At 40.8% G+C, this 21807-nt stretch overlaps 2 protein-coding genes across 2 annotated transcripts in view; one reads left to right on the top strand and one right to left on the bottom strand.

The window, feature by feature from the left end:
• The window catches only part of LOC132872797 (DLA class I histocompatibility antigen, A9/A9 alpha chain-like), a 52658-nt gene extending 45425 nt beyond the window's left edge, over positions 1 to 7233 (top strand). Inside the window, exons 3-7 of the mRNA XM_060907885.1 lie at positions 441 to 719; positions 2498 to 2767; positions 2850 to 2951; positions 3161 to 3187; positions 3287 to 7233. Coding sequence (XP_060763868.1) covers positions 441 to 719; positions 2498 to 2767; positions 2850 to 2951; positions 3161 to 3187; positions 3287 to 3321 — 713 coding nt within the window. The 3' untranslated portion in view covers positions 3322 to 7233. The remainder of the gene's footprint in view (positions 1 to 440; positions 720 to 2497; positions 2768 to 2849; positions 2952 to 3160; positions 3188 to 3286) is intronic.
• Positions 7234 to 16978: 9745 nt separating this feature from the next.
• The window catches only part of LOC132872530 (uncharacterized), a 30776-nt gene continuing 25947 nt past the window's right edge, over positions 16979 to 21807 (bottom strand). Inside the window, exon 5 of the mRNA XM_060907426.1 lies at positions 16979 to 17446. Within this exon, the coding sequence (XP_060763409.1) occupies positions 17309 to 17446 (138 nt within the window). The 3' untranslated portion in view covers positions 16979 to 17308. The remainder of the gene's footprint in view (positions 17447 to 21807) is intronic.

Genomic DNA, 21807 nt, shown 5'->3' on the forward strand with positions numbered 1-21807 from the left:
CATGTGACAAAAATGTGCGATTCGCTATTAAATATTTTAATCGCTTGACAGCACTTATTATTTATTATTATTATTAGAGACACTACATGCTGAATTCAGAAACAAGGTAAATAACAAATGTGAGCTGTAGATATTTATGCTCAAATCCACTCAAAGTAGGGGGCGGGGCACCATCACGCTGTGTCAAGACAAGAACTTTCCTGAGAAATAACGCGAACGTCTGCATCATGCGGGATTTGCGGGCGGGAGCGGGAAAAAATATGACAGGCGGGAGCGGGACTGAAAATCATAATTCTTTGTGGGCGTGGGCGGGAGCGGGACTGCACAATGCAGGCGGGAGCGGGACTGAAAAATCCGACCTGCGCAGACCTCTAATCTGATCTCACCTCAGTGTGTGTGTGTGTGTGTGTGTGTGTGTGTGTGTGTGTGTGTGTGTGCAGGAGTTCATACACTCCAGAGGATGTACAGCTGTGAGCTTGATGATGATGATGATACCACTAGAGGATATGATCTGTACGGTTATGATGGAGAAGATTTCATGAGTCTGGATCTGAAAACTGGAACCTGGACTGAAGCGAATCCTCAAGCTGGAGAACTTATAAAGAAGTGGGATCCTACAGATGTTAAAGCTAAATACTGGAAGAGCTACCTGGAGTATGACTGTATTTATTGGTTAAAGAAGTTTGTGTCTTACGGCAGAGAGACTCTGGAGAGGAAAGGTAAAGTGTGTGATCTGCTCTGTTACTGTAACTGCAGCTGAACAGAAATGGCAAATGGTGTTTGCATTTTACTTTTATTTTTGTCATAAAAAAAAACTCCCATAGTGCACTATCAGTGTGTGTGTGGGTGTGTGCATTTAAATGTTCCATTAAAGCATTCAAGATTCGTGTCAAAATTAACAAGAAGTCAAAACATAATTTAAAGAATGAACTCATGTCCTTTCTGGATTTAACTGTAATAATAATCCTGACATTCTGCTGAAGTCATTAATTCCTGAGCGATCTCTCACATGCTGCTGTTCACTGCACTTGCGTCCTCCACATTGTTTTTAACTCTGCATTCAGAGGAGGCGTGGCCTAAGTCTTAGCCCTGCCTATAGCTACTTAGCATAGAGGTGAAGTTGAGAATGAAAAGTTTCATAGCAGCGATCATTTACATTTCAGCACAGACAGCGAGTCCAAGCTGAAAACTGAATCACATGTTTGCACTTTGCAGCTGATTTTGATTTTATTGATCCATTTTACTTTAAATTTGCATTTTGTCAGGTATGTAGCCCAGTGTTCCGAAAAAGAAAAAAAGTATGCATTCAAATATTCACTGTAATGTTGGCACTCAGTTTGCATTTTATGAAGAAAATGAAAGCCAAAGTGTCGTTTTGTTTCTTTTTCCCTGTTTAGTGTTTTTAATTTTATTTATGGCCACAAAATGATGTTTTTAATTTATTTTTGACACTAATGCATGCTTACATTGAAAAATCCCATTTTACTTTGCATTGTGTCACTATCTTTACGTGATACACAATAATAACACACCTTCCCATTTACACTCACTCACACTGATTTCCTGCAGTTTTCACTGTTAATTCGTGGACAGCAGTCAGTTTCACCTTTTAGTGATCGAGAAATGTCCTCGGATAACAACTCCACTCTTCTCATTCCCGCTGCTGGACAAAGTGTATTAGTTTTTAAAGTCTGTGAATAATGTGACTGCCGTGGCTTCTTTTAAAAATCTCACTGTGGTGAAGGGGCGTCTTGTACTTGGCCAGGAGATGGAGAACACGGAATGAATCCTCAGTAGCAGCTTTAGCTCTCCTGGTGGGTTTTGTGAAAAGTGATGGCTGGGCTTTAAAACCAGTTGTAACTCTTGAATTCTTTTCTCTCCTATTCCACTTTTGGGTGGGAATGAATCCTTGAATTTCAGATGGTAAGTGATGTAATGGCAGGCAGTCTTTTCTTTCACTCCTGTAAAAGCAAGTTCATTTTCCCATTCAGAACGGTAATGATGTATTCTCACCTTCTTTCGTTGCTCGGCCATGGTTTCCTGAACAGAGTTTGTTCAGTAACAGAGCACGGATGTAGTTGGCATTAGCTACGTAGCTTAGCAGCAGGTTGACGTGACGCAGCCAGAAATTTTTACAGATAACTGTTTATCATAATCAGTCAGAATTATTTTGTTCTTGGGCTCCTCCCTGCCCATAGAGATGCACAGCACTAATTAAATATGTAGCAGAATTCAAACTGAGCCAACCTGTGAATATTTGAACATTGCATGTTCTTTTTTTTATTGTAAAATGTGTTGTGATCTAAAAATACCTCATTGATCGACCTGTACATCGCGAGCAGCAGGTTAATGACCACTGGAGTGCAGGAGAAATACTGCACTCTTTAATGTTTATACCTCCAGCTTAATCATTCATGCAGTCAGAAAATGTTTATCACATGACAAATAACATTGAATTCACAATTTTTAAAAAATATTTGTGTCTGTGTCTCTGCAGTTCGTCCCGAGGTGTCAGTGTTCCAGAAACACTCTCCTTCTCCAGAGGTGGTGTGTCACGCTACAGGTTTCTTCCCCAAAGCCCTGAATATCACCTGGCAGAAGGATGGAGAGGACATGGAGATCACAGAGCCGTTACCCAACCAGGATGGAAGCTTCCAGAAGAGGAGCATTCTGAAAGTCCCAGCTGAGGAGCTGCAGAAACACAAATACACCTGTGTGGTTCAGCACAGCAGCTTGGAGAAGGAGTTAGTGCGAGAATTACCAAAAGGTCAGAATAAAACTCCAGATTTAGAGGGTAAAAGCTGATTTACTGCTGCAGCAGAGAATAAAGACTCTGTGCTGATTAACAGGTGGAGGATCAGGTGGAGGGCAGATTGTCATTGGAATCATCGTGGCTGTCATCGTTCTCGCTGTTGTCGCTGCTGTTGTCTTCTGGAAGAAAAGGAACTCTGGTGAGAGGAGGAAGGAGGCAGATGTGAAGTTTTCGGAGAACAGATTTACACTTTCTCATTCTGAGAGGATTTGATGAATATTTTGCATATTTTTAATCTTCATTAATAAATTAGACGAGACAATAAACTGATATGAACTCATTATCTCATGAAGCCAAACACAGCACTGAGATTTTATAATAACTGTCTGTCCATCATCTGTGTTTCAGGATTCAAACCTGTTCCCCCCAGACCCCGTAAGTGAACCTTTATGATCCATAAATGATGTTTAAAACCACTACATTATTTATTAGCAGTGTTTAGTTCACTTTGTGACGGATTTGAATGTTTTACAGCCTCTGAAGGAGATTCTCCCTCCAACAACTCTTAAACTGTGGCTGTGTGTCTTCCTGCTGGAGAGAGAGTAAGACATGATGATGAATTAAAGAACAAGAGGAAAAACTTACCGTTCATTCAGAACGTGTTGTCAACAGATCAGTCTGAGCTGCACACAAAGACAAACTCTTTAAACACTCGACACCGCTGTTTGTTTTTCCCCCAGAGTGCTTTAATGACGCATTGCCGTGAACTGCAGCAACACATGAGGACAAACTCTTGGAAACGCACTGCATCACTGCTCTTTCACAACCAACAGCGGATGAGAATCTGAAGACTGGAGCTGCATTACTCTTTCTTCTCCACAAACTGAAATCCATCCCTCATGCGTGGAGTTTCTGAACTCTGTGTTTTTCTCCCACAGATGAGGAGCTGCAGCTGAGTATCTAGTGTTTTTGTTCACCGCCGTACAGTATCTATTGCATTACTGCCACAAACTGGACCGCAGTGTGTCGAGCGTCGTGGTCCAGGTTGTCCTGATTGTTCAGCAGGGTTTACAGGAGCCGGCCCCTGCCAGATTTTAACCAGGATCACGTGTAGTTTTCCAAGGGATGAAAATATCAACGACCAAAGTGATGTGGATATGATGAGAGTTTCAGGTTGTGTGGAGTCTTTAACTCTGTCAACAAACAAACTGTGGCTGTGTGTCTTCCTGCTGGAGTGAGAGAGTAAGACATGATGGTGTTTACAGTGTAATATGGAATAAAAATGTGTGTGGAGTGAAAAGCCTGAGCTCACATTAAATCTCAGATCACAGCAGAGATTTGTCTTCATTGTCAAGTGCAGTTTCATGTCCAGCTATAAGATTGTGCTGCTGTTCAATGGCCTCTGCAGTGTCCTCTGTCCCTCACCATGTGGAGTCTTGGAGGAAGGAAACTCACCTATTGTGTGACGTAATGAACACTCACATGTGCACAGACTTAAACCCACAGTGAAATTCCCCCTCTGCATTTAACCCATCTGAAGCAGCGAACACAAACATGCACACAAGGAACGAAACCCACAGGGACAGCATGCAGACTCCACACAGAAAGGCCCCTGTTTCCCGCTGGGTTCGAACCCAGAACCTTCTTGCTGTGAGGTGACGGTGCTAACCACTACACCACCGTACTGGACAGTTTGTTCTGTATACTGCAGGTTTTTGTGGCTGAAAGTGGTGCAGTTCCCTCACCAGCAGTTCCTGAGTGATGAGGATTTTAATAGGGTTTGGGGGGTGTGTGTGTTTTTTCCTGCTGTGTTCTGTTTCACTGAGCTCAGCACTGTAGGATCATGCCTTTGAGGGAAACCAGGTTTTGGACTAAAGACACTGTAATAATTTTCACTCATATAATTTGAAAACCATTTCCTCTCGGTAACCTCTCTCTCTCTCTCTGCCATAAACTGAAATCAACTCTTTTACACTTTGGCAGGAAATTAATGATTATCGTTTGTTCATATTCTAAACAAATGTGAATAATTTAAAGCCTCAGATCTTCATGATGTTTATTTTTCCTGATGAGAAATAAGTCTGAGGTCCCTCCTGTTATTGCCATTTAAGGTCAAGAGAACTGTACCCCTTTTCCCCCTTGGATAATAATCGGACAAGTCCCGACAATGAAAACTTATAATAGAAACCCACGTCGGGAACATTCAGAATTTAAGTTTAAATTTGTCGCCAAGGGAATCCTGGTACCAATGTTGCCATTATTGGCTGGCTTTTGCGTGACGTCACAAGTCTGAGTGGTTTTACCAGCAGTTTTTCCACTGACATCCACACAGTGTAACTTCTGTCCAACTTTCTGCTAGATTACATTCATTTTGACAGAAACTTGCAACAGAATATGATTTAGAAAGAAAAACAAATAGTTAAACTACAATCTACGACTGTTATGGAGAAGGGGGCGAGAAGAGAAGGGAAAGCGCCCAGAAAGCAATGTATTGCTACCAGGTGCAGCAACACATGCCGTAGAGGGAGTAGCCCTGTTCCTTTTCCCCAAAAGATAAAGGTAATCACTAATGACTTTGCTACAATGAACTGCAAAGCATTTTGTTTCCAACATACTGTAATACAAGAAAACCCATTTTTAAAATAGTTATGAAGATAGTTTATATCATAATCTAATGATTCATGTGAATAATTGAAAATAAGGAGCTCACATAACTAAGATATCTATCTCCGAAAGTCAAGTTTCTATGCAGAATGGACAATTTCACGAAGGCCGCCATTGCAAATATTTTAATCAATCAGAAACTGTACTGTTCTGGCAATATTTCCGCCTTTTTTTGTCCAAGTGCATATTCCTGTAATGTTCACACGAATCCTGCGTAGTAAAGCAGTGTTTGTTTACCCTCTTTCTGCATTGCCGTGGGGGTTGGACTACCAACTACAGTAATTACAGTAGGCTATCCTGGGGACGCCTTGATGAGGAAGTTCTTCATGAATGAGTCGAGAGCATGCTAAGCATGCTAATGAGTAATATAACACAGTTTCAGCCTTGTTTTACAGGTAAAAAGAGTTCAGCTTTGTCCATAAGTCAGGGTTGCAGCTCATTAATACACTATTTCAGATGTATGGTGAAAAAATCGACATTGTCACCTTAGTAGACCTTTCGCTTTGCCCCTTCAGTACTGAAGTATACACTCAGCCAAAATGACGTCACGCATCACCCTTCCAACAGCCAACATGGCAGCCAACTGGTGGGATTAGAGTAGCGAAACAAAAATGCTCACAACTTTTCTTTTATAAATGGTCAAACATGCCTGAAACTTTAATTACAGGCTCTCATTACAAGCTACCAACCCAAGCATGTATTTACGTTACATTTTCTATTCCTTTAAGGCGTGGAGGTGAGCACGCACTGGAGTGAATAAGGTCCTGAGGTGTGGTCCTAGTGGGCTGTGCCCATGCTGGTTCGCGAGAGTACAGGGAGAGGGAGGGACCTGTGAAATTTGGTTCTGCTGGGACCTCCGGTGGCTGAGTTATGAGTGTTTAAAGTCTGGCTGAAGCTGTGGATCACACTGAAACTTAAGGTTCATCATTGTCATGTCTCTGACACCACTCTCATCGGGCAATTCTGGCTCGAATCAGTACAGTTCCGATACCTCTGTCTCTTCTTCCCTATCGCTGGCCACTTCTTCCTCTGCCAGTACATTATCAACTTGAACTGACCAAAAACTACTAAAACTTAGTTTCTCCCTCACTAAATTCCTGCTCGCTTTGGTTGCTCATGATGTTGTTTGTGGCTGGCACACACCCGTGACGTCACGCGGCTCCCACCTGCTACTTCTGAGCGGTTCTCAAAGGGCTAAATTTACTCAGCTTTTGTCTGTGAATATATCTGCTACTGTGTGGTTTAGAGAATAGTTGCCTCTGGCCAGGGACTCAATAAACCTCACCGAATTTAACTGCTATTCTGTTTTAGTGCAAAAAAAAAAATGCATTTCTCTCGGCCTTTAACATCACTTTCCTTTGGATCTTATTTGTCATCTGAAAAAAAAGTAATTATTTTACTACTGACCACAAATGTGTGGAGAGTCTAAATTCCCTGACATATTTTTTCTGGTTTTAATCACATTTAGCAGTGTGTGTAAAGCCTTACGGCCACAAACTAGACTGCAGTGTGTAACACTGATACGGTTTTATATCTGTATTTTATAGAGAGGGATGAAGAAAAAAATTATTAAAGTCCTGCAATGATGTCCTGTAGCTCTTAGAAACTTTATATATCCTGCTCATATTCTTCCTTTTTATTGTGGAAGCCTTTGTAAATGTTACGCTACTGTAAATATTACTCTACTATCCTGTCTTTTGTAAAAACTGTAAAAAGGATTGAAATTCTAACAGTTAGTGCTGAACACTTAACTACCTCTGTCACTAATGCTATAAATGTTATTTTATCAGTCCATGAATAAATCTTTATTTACTCTGTGCTGGTGTTTGTATGGCTGTTATTTGGGTTGAGGATTATGTCTGCTGGTTTTGATTTTGTCAGGATTCTCCTTCCTGCTCTCCTCCATATCCAGTACTACAGGACTATACTGACCTCCACAGATGCAACACTTCACTCTTTCCCCAGACCTGCATCTTCATGTTTCCCTCCATATCCAGCACATTGCTGTTTACCAGGAGACAGTGGGGCTCGTCCACAGGGGCACGTGGAGCACAAACCTGATTCACAGCTCCACACGTTTTACTGTCACCAATTATTTTTTTAATGTTATTTGATAGATACAGGGCCCTCCATAATTACTGGCACTCTTTGAAAAGTTAGTAAAAGGGGTTAGAAAAAAATCCACCTTTTGGCGAAGCCGCTTCATCTCTCACTGAAAACATGAGAAAAAAATCCAACCTTTTAAGTGAAATAAATTTATTCAGAGAAAAACAAATCCCTCACCAAGAAGTAATTATTTTCAACAAAAACTCATGTGCCACTATTGTTGGCACCCTTGGAATACGGTATGTACCATATATTACCATTCCATCAAGAACCAAGTGTCTGGGATTGTCAGACCCTCCAGGATTTCGCGATTTGCAAATTCAACCAATCCCCGCGAGTTCAGGGCAGTGTTGCAATTATATCCAATCACCGCAACTTTCCCAAAACTTTGACCAATCATTGGAGTCGTCTTGAGGTGACATCAACAAACTACCTTCCACCAGCATGTGCGAGTCAGTGTTTATGTAGGCTTAAATTCTGTTACTGAAAGTGTGTTATGTTTACAGTGAAGGACTGTGTGCACTCATCTCATCATCTCTAGCCACTTTATCCTGTTCTACAGGGTCGCAGGCAAGCTGGAGCCTATCCCAGCTAACTACGGGCGAAAGGCGGGGTACACCCTGGACAAGTCGCCAGGTCATCACAGGGCTGACACATAGACACAGACAACCATTCACACTCTCATTCACACCTACAGTCAATTTAGAGTCACCAGTTAACCTAACTGCATGTCTTTGGACTGTGGGGGAAACCGGAGCACCCGGAGGAAACCCACGCAGACACGGGGAGAACATGCAAACTCCGCACAGAAAGGCCCTCGCCGGCCACGGGGCTCAAACCCGGACCTTCTTGCTGTGAGGCGACAGCGCTAACCACTACACCACCGTGCCACCTTGTGTGCACTTTACATTTATTTTTTTTACTTAATACAAGAAATTAATGGATGCCAACATTTTTGCCAAAATGGTATTTTATTTTCCATTGTTTAGGCAGCTTCAGCATCATACTGTGAGATTCTGTTCAAATTGTTTTTTTTTCTTCTATGAAGCCTGAGCCATTTATTTTATTAGTTTATAATTATTGTTTAATTTAGTCTTCAGGAGAGACTGCCTGCACACAGTACTAGTATTAATAGCTTTTTTTTTCTTACATGAAAGCTGAGGCATTTATATTATATTTTAAGGTAACTTCATGTTGTGCTGTGAGGTTCTATGCACTTTAACTTTTGAACCAACAGGTGCATTTGGATAAGTAAAGCCTAATTTTCTGAATTTTTGTAGTCCTGGTAATCTTTTATATTGGTAAAGTTGTTTATAGGACCATTTCTCAGTGTCCTTGTTTTTTTAATCAATAGTTTTTCAGTAATAACTTAATATTTAACATATCACTCAATTTTAATCACAAAAAGAGAAAATCGCAACAATTTCTCGCAACTTTCACTTCCTCCCGCAATGTAATTGCAACAAAAACCTAAAAAAACACCGCAACTTTCATTGCAATTTTCTGGACCCCCCCCCCCGCAACATCAGACATTTTAGCCCGCAACAATCACAAAAAAGGCCCGTGAAATCCTGGGGGGACTGGGTAGTGAACAGGAACATCTGTGCTGAGTATGGACTAGAAATACCCAAGTCCCAATGGGACATACCACCACAAGTGATTGAGAACAGAGCTAAGATCCTGTGGGACATCAAGTTCCAGACTGACAAGCAGGTGTTGGCTAATTAACCAGACATAGTGGTGGTAGACAAGGAGTAGAAGAGGGTTGTTGTGATAGATGTGTAGTGCCAGGGACTGAAAGAACAACTGGAACAGATGTGGACAGTAAAGGCTAAAGTGGTCCCAGTGGCAATAGGTGCGTTTGGGGCTGTGACTCCCAAACTGGGAGAGAGAGGGGCTCCAGCAGATTCCAAATTCAACATCTGAGGTCTCTGTCCAGAAGCATGCAGTCTGAGGAACAGCTAAGATTCTGTGCAGATTCCTCAAACTCCCAGGACTCTGGTAGAAAACCAGAGCTTGAGGAAGACACACCACTCCACCGACCAGGGGGGTGAGAGGGACATTTTTTATTTCAATATTAAAAATTAACTTAATGTGTCACTGACATTTCTATCACAGTCTCACAAACCCTCTAGTTAGTAAAGGTTGGTTTAGATGAAAGAGGGGAGCTGAGTTTTAAATGTGTAGCAGATTATCTCCTGCAATATTACAGACGAAGTTTACAGAATAATTTAATACTTTAATTTTAGCCAAAAATAAACCCAATTCGAACTTCAACTTGATTCATTAACAATTCATAAAGCCTAATGTTACATGAAGAGCCAACTTCCTCCTCAGAGACTGATAAGAGTTAGGCTGTCAGAGCGCGTGCATGTAATAATCTTGTATGTTTTCTGCCACGACAAAGAATCACATCTCAACTCTCTGAAATATCACAGTCGCACTGGTTAGAGCTGCAAATGACGTTACTGTTCCCTGACTAAACTCATCTCATCTCATTATCTGTAGCCGCTTTATCCTGTTTTCCAGGGTCGCAGACAAGCTGGAGCCTATCCCAGCTGACTACGGGCGAAAGGCGGGGTACACCCTGGACAAGTCGCCAGGTCATCACAGGGCTGACACATAGACACAGACAACCATTCACACTCACATTCACACCTACGCTCAATTTAGAGTCACCAGTTAACCTAACCTGCATGTCTTTGGACTGTGGGGGAAACCGGAGCACACCCACGCGGACACGGGGAGAACATGCAAACTCCGCACAGAAAGGCCCTCACCGGCCACAGGACTCGAACCCGGACCTTGTTGCTGTGAGGCGACAGCGCTAACCACTACACCACCGTGCCACCCCTCCCTGACTAAACTAAACTTAAACATTAATTACCAGTGATAACTTCTGACCTTTGACCTTATCTGTTTGACTGGATATCTGACTGGATGTAAGAAACTAAATACAATAAATCTGTATTTAAACAGTACTTTGGTCTCATTTCTTTATATAAAAACATAAATATTGTCCCACAATCTGTTTATGGCTGTTTTTCACAGGTATTGTTGCTCATTTCTGTTTTTAAATATACTGTAGAGTTTGTAATGTTTGAGTAAAGTCATGATTTTATTTATGTGAGCCTGTATTTCTTGTATATATGTTACTGATATTCACCTGTAGATCAATATTTTACAACTATATGAAATAAGGTAAAATGTACTGTATTTATTATTCTGATGGGTTTTATATGGAACTGTTAATTCCATTACATCTGTTCAATATTTACAGGAGGTTTTTATTCCCAAGGTGAAGCGTTTGTTGTGTGTCAAGGACCTAACTAACAACAACACTTCCTCTATAGTGAGGCATTACCATGCCATTCATGAGGCCAAGAAGGACAGTGCAGGACCCAGCCAAGGGAGATAATCATAAAGCATAATGTCATTCCACTGGAACCATGAATACAGTGGTGCTTGAAAGTTTGTGAACCCTTTAGAATTTTCAATATTTCTGCATAAATATGACCTAAAACATCAGATTTTCACACAAGTCCTAAAAGTAGATAAAGAGAACCCAGTTAAACAAATGAGACAAAAATATTAGACTTGGTCATTTATTTATTGAGAAAAATGATCCAATATTACATATCTGTGAGTGGCAAAAGTATGTGAACCGTTGCTTTCAGTATCTGGTGTGACCCCCTTGTGCAGCAATAACTGCAACTAAACGTTTGCGGTAACTGTTGATCAGTCCTGCACACTGGCTTGGAGGAATTTTAGCCCGTTCCTCCGTACAGAACAGCTTCAACTCTGGGATGTTGGTGGGTTTCCTCACATGAACTGCTCGCTTCAGGTCCTTCCACAACATTTCAATTGGATTAAGGTCAGGACTTTGACTTGGCCATTCCAAAACATTAACTTTATTCTTCTTTAACCATTCTTTGGTAGAACAACTTGTGTGCTTAGGGTTGTTGTCTTGCTGCATGACCCACCTTCTCTTGAGATTCAGTTCATGGACAGATGTCCTGACATTTTCCTTTAGAATTCGCTGGTATAATTCAGAATTCATTGTTCCATCAATGATGGCAAGCTGTCCTGGCCCAGATGCAGCAAAACAGGCCCAAACCATGATACTACCACCACCATGTTTCACAGATGGGATAAGGTTCTTATGCTGGAATGCAGTGTTTTCCTTTCTCCAAACATAACACTTCTCATTTAAACCAAAAAGTTCTATTTTGGTCTCCTTCATCCACAAAACATTTTTTTCAATAGCCTTCTGGCTTGTCTACATGATCTTTAGCAAACTTCAGACAAGCAGCAATGTTCTTTTGGAGAGCAGTGGCTTTCTCCTTGCAACCCTGCCATGCACACCATTGTTGTTCAGTGTTCTCCTGAGGGTGGACTCCTGAACATTAGCCAATGTGAGAGAGCCCTTCAGTTGCTTAGAAGTTATGCTGGGGTCCTTTGTGATCTCGCTGACTATTACACACCTTGCTCTTGGAGTGATCTTTGTTGGTCGACCACTCCTGGGGAGGGTAACAATGGTCTTGAATTTCCTCCATTTGTACACAATCTGTCTGACTGTGGATTGGTGGAGTCCAAACTCTTTAGAGATGGTTTTGTAACCTTTTCCAGCCTGATGAGCATCAGCAACGCTTTTTCTGAGGTCCTCATAAATCTCCTTTGTGCGTGCCATGATACACTTCCACAAACATTTGTTGTGAAGATCAGACTTTGATAGATCCCTGTTCTTTAAATAAAACAGGGTGCCCACTCACACCTGATTGTCATCCCATTGACTGAAAACACCTGACTCTAATTTCACCTTCAAATTAACTGCTAATCCTAGAGGTTCACATACTTTTGCCACTCACAGATATGTAATATTGGATCATTTTCCTCAATAAATAAATGACCAAGTATAATATTTTTGTCTCATTTGTTAAACTGGGTTTTCTTTATCTACTTTTAGGACTTGTGCAAAAATCTGATGATGTTTTAGGTCATATTTATGCAGAAATATAGACAATTCTAAAGGGTTCGCAAACTTTCAAGCACCACTGTAAGATATGTATATAGGATGTCGTACGTTATACATTTCTAGATCAGAAGACCCTTTGCAGTACTGGGCGAAACAGAAGGATGTATCCCCACATAGGGTTGGGCGGTATTACGGTAAGAAGGTATCCCGAGGTATCCAAAAGTACCAACGGTATCGGTCTCATTACCGTCATTTTAAAAAAATATATAATATCTAAATAAATATGGAGTACATGAGGTCATAATATAAAATAATAAATTGAAGATCATCCCGAATAACTGTGTGATCATATTTTCACTAATTCTATCAATTTCCTAAAGAAGTTCTCATCGCGTGCAGGGTTGTTTATGTTGTTACCATGGCAACCCTGCATGACATTTGGAGTCTGACAGAAAGCTTCGCAAGAGACTGAGACCGCGGTTGAAAGATGGCAAGTCAAGATAACGAGTTAGTGGCAAAAAAAAAATAAAAATACAACATCGGCAGTGTGGCAGTATTTTGGTTTCAAACCAAACGAAAAGGAAGAGCCAGCAATAATGTAAATGACCGCGCAAAATCGAAAAAAATCTAATATGTCCCCTAAGGCACACCATAGCCTGGGGTACTCCACTTCCACGAGATCTCTCCAATGAGTTGTGTTTTGAGTAGGTTACATGAGTAACAACAAGGTAAAATAATATAACATATGACATTTGGGATGTGGGTAATAAACGTTTGAAATGTCATCTACTGAAGAAATGGAAGAAAACATCGTAGCGTAAACTGTTAGGTTTCTGGTGGGAATTAGCAATGCGCTTGCTATCTTTGTTGGGTGTGTTAAACCGTATGGATTTAAGTGGAATAATTGTAAGGAGTTATGTGATCAAGACAACGTTTTAAGCAAGGTAAGGCCATTTGATTATTAATTTCCCCGCCATGGCATGACGTGGGCCCATATGATTTTGCCTTGTGCAGCTATCATGCATTTGAATTAGGTTCGCCTCATTTGCGCTGAAGAATATGGTTTATCGCGCAGTCTAAACGGACTTGGGTGTTGGTTGATTCTTTTTCTTTTCTTTTTTTATTTCCCATGCTTGAAAGGGTATGATCCTGCTCATCGTGTACTTTTTTTTGATGGAGCAGGTGAAATAGTGCTGCAAATGGCGTTTCAACGCACACATGTGTAAACGACAGTTGAATGCTATTTTCAAGATGAAGGAAGAGTTGCGTGATGCTTTGAAATATCTCTTAATCCATTCATCAATGCACAAAATTCGCTTTGCTGCTTAATCCATACCACAATGCACATAATTCGCTATGCTGCTTTTAAATAGTACATTTGAGGCATAGGCGCAGGTCTGGACAAGGTCCGCCGGTATAGGCGCACGTTACACAGTAGGCCGAAACAAAAATATTTTTTTCTCGGTAATACCGTATACCCCGGGAAAACACAGAGACAGTTTAAAGGTATCAAAATTTGGATACCGCCCAACCCTATCCCCACATTTATATCTCCTTGCTTTGAAATTTTTGTGTCCCAGCCTCTTCTGTTTCATGTGAGTGTTTTTTTTTTCAAAGCTCTGTGAAATTGTTTTGAAAGAAAGAAATCATCTGAGCCCCAACATTGTGGAACAAATTTGATTCATTAATAATAAAAAAAAATCAGTAAGATTTGAGTCCAGTCCCACAAGCACATTGTTTCCTACTTCTCATTAAGCACCACTGGAGCTGTAGTCACACCATTATTATGATCTATTATGTTGCTCAATGCCTTCATAAAAGACTAAACATTTAATATATATAAAATATATGAATTCTATATTCTAAAATATATTGTATATACACTAGTTGAATGTCTAAGTTCTATTCAGATGTGTAGAATATATTTATAAATGTATCTTTCTTTAACACTGGATTGATGAACTGCTGTCCACCAGCCTCTGGACTGTCTGTGTGATTGGATGATTGATCGTTTGACCAGCAGGTGGCTCTAGTGAGCAAGTGAAGCCTCGAGAAACGAACCGATTCTCAACACAACTGGCTGGAAAACTTCAGTGTTTCATCAAGATTTATCTGATCATCACTAACTATAAGATTGTGTTTGGAGTCGCGGATAACTGCAGTGGAAACTGTAAAGCTAACGATACTCATCACAAACAAGGAGTTCTTCAAATACGGTGTCTCGGGTTGCAGTCACGTGACGACAGTCCAGTGTCTGTGTACGCATGCGCACGTCCAACAGGGGAGGGGTCTGACTGGTCTGGGGTTATTTTTGTACTTCATTCCTGCGCGCGCAGTGGGACTTCATCAAATTGAATTACACTACGTTCACACTGCAGGCTGAAGTGACTCAAATCCGGTTTTTTCGCCCATATGTGACCTGTATCCGATCTTTTATGGACAATATGAACGACACAGATCCGATATTTTCAAATCCGACCCAGGCCGTTTGGATATGTGGTCCTAATTCCGATTCCTATCCGATCTTTTCATATGCGACTTCAGTCTGAACCGCCAGGTCGCATTCATCCGACTTACACGTCATCAACAAGCCACAAACGTCACTATTCTGCGCTGAAGTAGGCGGCAGGTCTCTCAAAAAAAGTTACAACAAAACCCTTACCCTCTTCCTTCTCAACCTCCTCCTTAACATCAGGCTATTGTGCATGTTCTGGCTCCGTCGCAACAACAACAACTGCAACATCGCCAGGTACTCCATGCTGGCTACTGTCATACACAGGAAACTTTAGGTTACTCCCGTAAACACTGGCCATGCTCACTGCGTGTGACGTCGTCGTATCCTGCAATGCGCTTGCGAAAGACCTTTAGGTCGCTTTTCGTTCATACTGAGGAATCACATACATTTGTTAACATGAACGACCTCACAAAAAAATCGGAATTGAGCATTAAGCCTTGCAGTGTGAACGTAGTGTTATATCCTCTTTAAAATATAATTTATCTCCACTCTGCGCGCGCAACCTGACACAGCGTTCCAACGTGCCACAAAACCAACCAATCACAGACTTGGAGAAAGTCATCCTGATTGGCTGTTTCTTATCCAATCAAGTTACTCAAGCCATAATAGGGGAAAGGCTCTGTTTTGCAGGGTTGAGAAATTTTACACACACACACAAAAAAAATAATTTATATATATATATATATATATATATATATATATATATAGCGACCTAGTTGGAAGGCAGCCAAATCTGGTGTAATTATTTTTATTTTTTTACAATGTACTGATGCCAAGTTAGCTTTGCGTGCTAACTCAAACAGTTTGGCAAGCGAGGTCAGTGCCAAAAATATATACTTTTGTGTGCATATAAATCTTTATTTTCCCAAGTAAATCTCGGAAAATAAAACTGAAGATACCACAAACCCGACATTTATTCTCAAACTTACGCGTTGCCTGAAGCCAAAAACGCCATGGAGCAACTAAATCGCTAAGTGAGCCGTAATGGCGGACAACTTCCGTTCAAAATAACTTGATCCCGGCTTGACCACGCCCAGTTTGATTGTGACACAGCGAATCATTGTGCAAGAATTTTTTTTTTTGGACTGAATTAAAAACAGTTCACTTTTATTTAGTGAAATAATTATTTGAGTAAAATGAACGTAAATGTATTCGGTCCTCAGAGACATCACAAATCATTTATTTAATGTGGAAGCAGGTGTGTATTTTAAAGAGACATGTATAGTTGGTGTGTGTGATGTGTAAAATGTCTCCACAGTGCTAAACGCAGCCATTCCGGCTCCAGTGAGGCTGTGAGAGAAGCTTTTCTGAAGGACCGGGGCAAAGCACAACACTGTTTATGTTCATCTGAGAAGTGGAAAGATATTTTCGGCTCATGGTGAAACTATGGCGGAGCCCACAGTCTACAGAGCCTCATTAATGGGCAACACTGGTTACAGGGGGTTATTGATCAACTCCAACACACAATCCAGGCATTTTAATGATATTAGGTGAATGATCTTTTGAAAAATCCCGTGTAATGATTAATTAGTACACACTACTACAATAAAAATAAAGGATTAAAACTACGTCCATGAAATTCAAACGTGTCCTGGTTAAAGAGAGTAAAGTGTCCCACTTTAACAGGATCACAGGAAAAGAAATAAACAGAGATGAGAAGATGGGCCATTTTAACTGTGTTGGGTTTCACCTGAGGTTTGTTTCTGAATCGTGTAAGGGGGATATTAAGCTTTTTTATATAATGATATGGTGTTAGACCATAAGACTGGGATGATGATAAAAAGTGCAGAAAAAGTCACATTTTCAAAAGTGTCCCACTTTACCAACATTCACTATAAAATTGTTCACACATTAACGACTCAACCTGACTGAAAAAGATTTTAGACTCCTGAGATTCCACTTGGAACAGATGGATTAGCAAATATTTTACTTCACTGAGGAGGCGACTTTATTACTTTATGGGGCATAGCGTTTACACACAACATCAGCATTAGTGACTGATACAGAGAGCAGGTTTTATTGGCAGAGCCTCGACAAATCTGTTATTTTCTTAGAAACAAGTCCAAAATAAAGAAATGTATCTATTTGCACCTGAATTTATTATTACACTGGATGATAAACTGAGAGACTTAATACAAGGTCTATAGTAAAAAGAAATGTGCAGAATCCTGAAGCTCTTGCAGTTTTACAATCCCATATTCTGTAACTGTGAGTTTATAAAAGGTCGAATCCCTTCAACCTCAGAGCATCAGAAACATCTGTTTCATATTTAGTAAACAGTAACAGATATATAACATTATGTACACACATTACTGTGTCTGACAGAAGAATAGAGAACATGTGGATCCACATTTTCATCACGTCTCTCGTTCCTCTTGATTTTCTTCTTTGAGAACTGTAGTGCAGCGTAATGCAACGAGTCCGAGTCCGGATCCTGCAGAGACACAGAGATGATCAGATATAAATAATAAATCAGGAGCACCTCACATATTTCCTCGAGATGTGTCGAAATCATAAAACCCTCATGGTGGAGAAACTTGAAGATTTTCTCCTTGACTTTAGCATGTGTGCTTTCATTGTTCCTGAGAATAAATCTGATGGAGCAAAACATCTGAAGGTCAAACTACAACCCCGATTCCAAAAAAGTTGGGACAAAGTTCAAATTGTAAATAAAAACGGAATGCAATAATTTACAAATCTCAAAACTGATATTGTATTCACAGTAGAACATAGACAACATATCAAATGTCGAAAGTGAGACATTTTGAAATTTCATGCCAAATATTGGCTCATTTGAAATTTCATGACAGCAACACATCTCAAAAAAGTTGGGACAGGGGCAATAAGGTCCGTGTATCATCCAATCATTCAAGTATTCCATTCAATCTGGAAAACGAAAAACAAAAAAACCACTCAATATTTTGTTTTCCTGTTTTTCTGTATGACCAAAAAATGAGGGATTGGTGTTTGTTTTCCTTTTTCCAACTCAAAACAGAACAAATAATAAACAGGGAAACCAAAACGAAATAATAACTCTAATTTACGATTATTGATTTTCTCTATTCCCCACGCTACATTAGCCTTCCCATGATCCTCAGCGACAGTCCATCATCATCTCTGCGTCTATGAAACAGAAAAATTGCATGTGCATGTATATATCAAGTAATTTATTTATACATCCTATTCATTTAATATATTAAGCTGCATAGGGCGGCATGGTGGTGTAGTAGTTAGCGCTGTCGCCTCACAGCAAGAAGGTCCTGGGTTCGAGCCCCGGGGCCGGTGAGGGCCTTTCTGTGTGGAGTTTGCATGTTCTCCCCGTGTCCGCGTGGGTTTCCTCCGGGTGCTCCGGTTTCCCCCACAGTCCAAAGACATGCAGGTTAGGTTAACTGGTGACTCTAAATTGAGCGTAGGTGTGAATGTGAGTGTGAATGGTTGTCTGTCTATGTGTCAGCCCTGTGATGACCTGGCGACTTGTCCAGGGTGTACCCCGCCTTTCGCCCATAGTCAGCTGGGATAGGCTCCAGCTTGCCTGCGACCCTGTAGAACAGGGGTCACCAAACTACGGCCCGCGGGCCAGATCCGGCCCGCCACCCCCCTTTGACCGGCCCCCCAGCCCCTCTGCCCCCCATCACTTGAACCGGCCCTATGAGGCAATCCCCAAAAGTGGTCATGGCCTATTTTTTTAAATTGCTTTTTGGAAAATAATAACATGTCTGCATCTTGTATTTTGTTGATTTTATCAATTAAAATTGATATTTAGTTATAAAATGAACTATTCATATTTTCCGAATTTTCGTCATATGCTCGCGATCAAGCAGTGACAGGCAGCGCACGCGCAAAGAACTGTCAGTGTTCAGGACAGCAAAATGGTTAGCGGTCAGCGAAAAGGTGACAGAGAGTGCAGAGTTTTTAAAGAACAGTGGACCACCGATTATTTTTTCGTTCAGTGTAAGGACCGTGCAGTTTGTCTTGTATGTAAAGAAAGTGTGCCGGTTTTCAAAGAATATAATCTGCGTCGTCACTATGAAACCCGCCACAAAGCAGGGTTCGAATTATAAATTTGACCCTATGGGGGTCTCTATTTAAAAAAAAAAAAAAGCAATGCATACTCGCTCTCCTGGACCAGCGCACTTTTGCGCACTGCAGTGCACAGCTTTCACACACAGGCGCGCGCATGCACGCACGCACGCACGCACACACACACGGTGTTGCGCATATATATATATATATATATATATATATATATATATATATATATATATATATTATTGTTAAACAAATTATATATATATATATATATATATATATATATATATATATATATATATATATTGTATATATATAAAATTATATATATAGTTAAACAAAGGAAGATCGTTGTGAGATAGAGGACAAGTCTTCTTCGGACTTAACTTCACATTCAATTTCGCAGGCTGCAAATTTCAGTTTGCGCGCATAGTGGTGTGGTGGTGAAGTACAGCCGTACATGTTGCGGTTTAATAACACGTTCAATACAAAGTTATGGCTGCATGGTGATCGGAAATGAAATGAGTTTTATTTATATTTATATGGTGATATAGGCTATTCAAGCTTATTATGGTGATATATGACGTATTTGAGAGACTTCCACAGAAAATTAAGTTTGCTTCTTTCATGGGAGCCTGAGGGAATGGGAGCTCAGCTCCCATTGGCTCCCACGTAGTTCGAACTATGCCACAAAGAGTATGCTAGTTTGCGAGGGCAAACAAGAGAAGACAGGATTCGGAGGATGAAATGCAGACTGGCTGCACAACAGAATGGATTCCTTCACCAAACCCAGATCAACCAGGCTGCTGTCTGAGCTAGCTATAAGGTAGCTCACCTACTAGCTACCCATGGAAAGCCGTTTACTGATGGGGACTTTGTTAAAGTATGCATGCTTGCTGTGGCCGAGGAGGTGTGTCCCGACAAGAAGGATGCGCTCAACGCGGTGAGTCTCTCCGCACCTACTATGACCAGGCGAACTGAAGATTTGGGGGACAACGTGTATGACCAGCTGAATAAGAGCGTCAGAATTCGAGTTTTTTGCTTTGGCCATGGATGAGAGCAATGACGTGCAGGACACAGCACAACTGCTGTGATCTATTGCTCATATTATTATAATTTCACTGTTTTTTAAAATGTATTTATTTTATATGCCTATTTATTTGACCTTTATTAAGTGCTGCATACAATTATTATTAATATTATTAATAATATCAACAGGCCTACCTACAATTTATAATTTTCCACTCACCTTTGCCAGCGTCAATCACCTCAACTAGGCAGATGTTTCTTACCTTGACAGCTTTGATATTATTTTTATTAGAAAATAAATAAATGGAATATCAGTGGTATTTCAAATTAAAACAAAGTGTGAAGACTCGATTACTACTTTTGCAAACCACTAGTAAAGATAAACAAATATGTGCCAGGAATCAAGTGTTGATATAGTAGTGTGGATATAGTAGTGTGGGGATATAGTAGTGTGGATATAGTAGTGTGGATATAGTAGTGGGGATATAGTAGTGTGGGATATAGTAGTGGGGATATAGTCGTGTGGATATAGTCGTGTGGATATAGTAGTGGGGATATGGCCGTGCCAGGCTAGTAATCTCTACTACACAATGAGGCCTGCTGGTGGTCATATTTGTCTGGGTTATACAATTCTATGTGATATAGCTGACCCGACCCCGGCCCCCATCACAGTCAGGAACGACAATGTGGCCCCCAGAGAAAAAAGTTTGGTGACCCCTGCTGTAGAAGGATAAAGCGGCTAGAGATAATGAGATGAGATGAGATATTAAGCTCTTAATGTTAAGCTGATGATCTCTTAATTATTATTATCTCAATATAATAGTAATCTGTACTCGAGTTGAGGGGGGATGGGGGCGGGATGCCATCCCCCCGGAATAAAAAATGGTCAAAATCATCCCCCCTCTAAAACGGGCATCCCCCCTCCCTTCCCTTGAGCAATTTTATCAATAAATGTGGACATTACTTCTATTTAACATTGGAATTAGAAATGCCATTCCACGTAGCTTTGCTGAAACTGAGCATACAGTAAGCTCCCGCGAGAGAGGGCATGCGCAAGCGAAGCATTTGAGGAGGTGACATTCAGTTGGGGTTCCATTATTTTTGATTTCATTCGGCGTCAGTGACAGCAGCGGATTGCAGCATCATGGCCAAGTGGAGTGGACAGCAAGACCTAAGCAAGTTTGGATTTAAGATCGCAGGAAAAAAAAAAACATTTCAGGAGGTAAGTCAAGAGTTACGAATATCAGTCCCACTTTCTGTGAGCCCACTATCACGCTGTAAAGTTACCGATATGGAGCCTAATTTGTGGGCGGCGGATAACAACACAGCTATCATAATGAATGTTAGTTTGGAGTCTAGCCAGCTATCGATAGCTTACTCAGGTTCATGTTAGCTTTGATTTCTTGTATAAGGCCATTAATTTAATCAGCCTGGACGTTCGTTTGTTATTCTTCAGGCAACAAAAAGTGTTATTCAAGACAGGAAGGCTAAAATTAATGACACTAGCAGTTTTGAAGGCTTCATTGCCTCATTAGAGAGCCGGTCACAACATGTAAGGCAGAGCAGGATTGGTGTAGGACTCGACAAACTGTCTGCTAAAATGCAGCTTTCTTTTTCTTCGTCATAGGCTCTTCTTCTGTCTCCTCAATGGGCCTTTTCCCCTTTCCAAAGAAACTTTCCAAAGATGCCTGCTTTTAACTCATTTTGCTAGCTTGTATCCAGTATGTATCAAAGTGC

Source organism: Neoarius graeffei, chromosome 24 (genome assembly GCF_027579695.1).
Source record: "Neoarius graeffei isolate fNeoGra1 chromosome 24, fNeoGra1.pri, whole genome shotgun sequence".
NCBI lineage: Eukaryota > Metazoa > Chordata > Actinopteri > Siluriformes > Ariidae > Neoarius > Neoarius graeffei.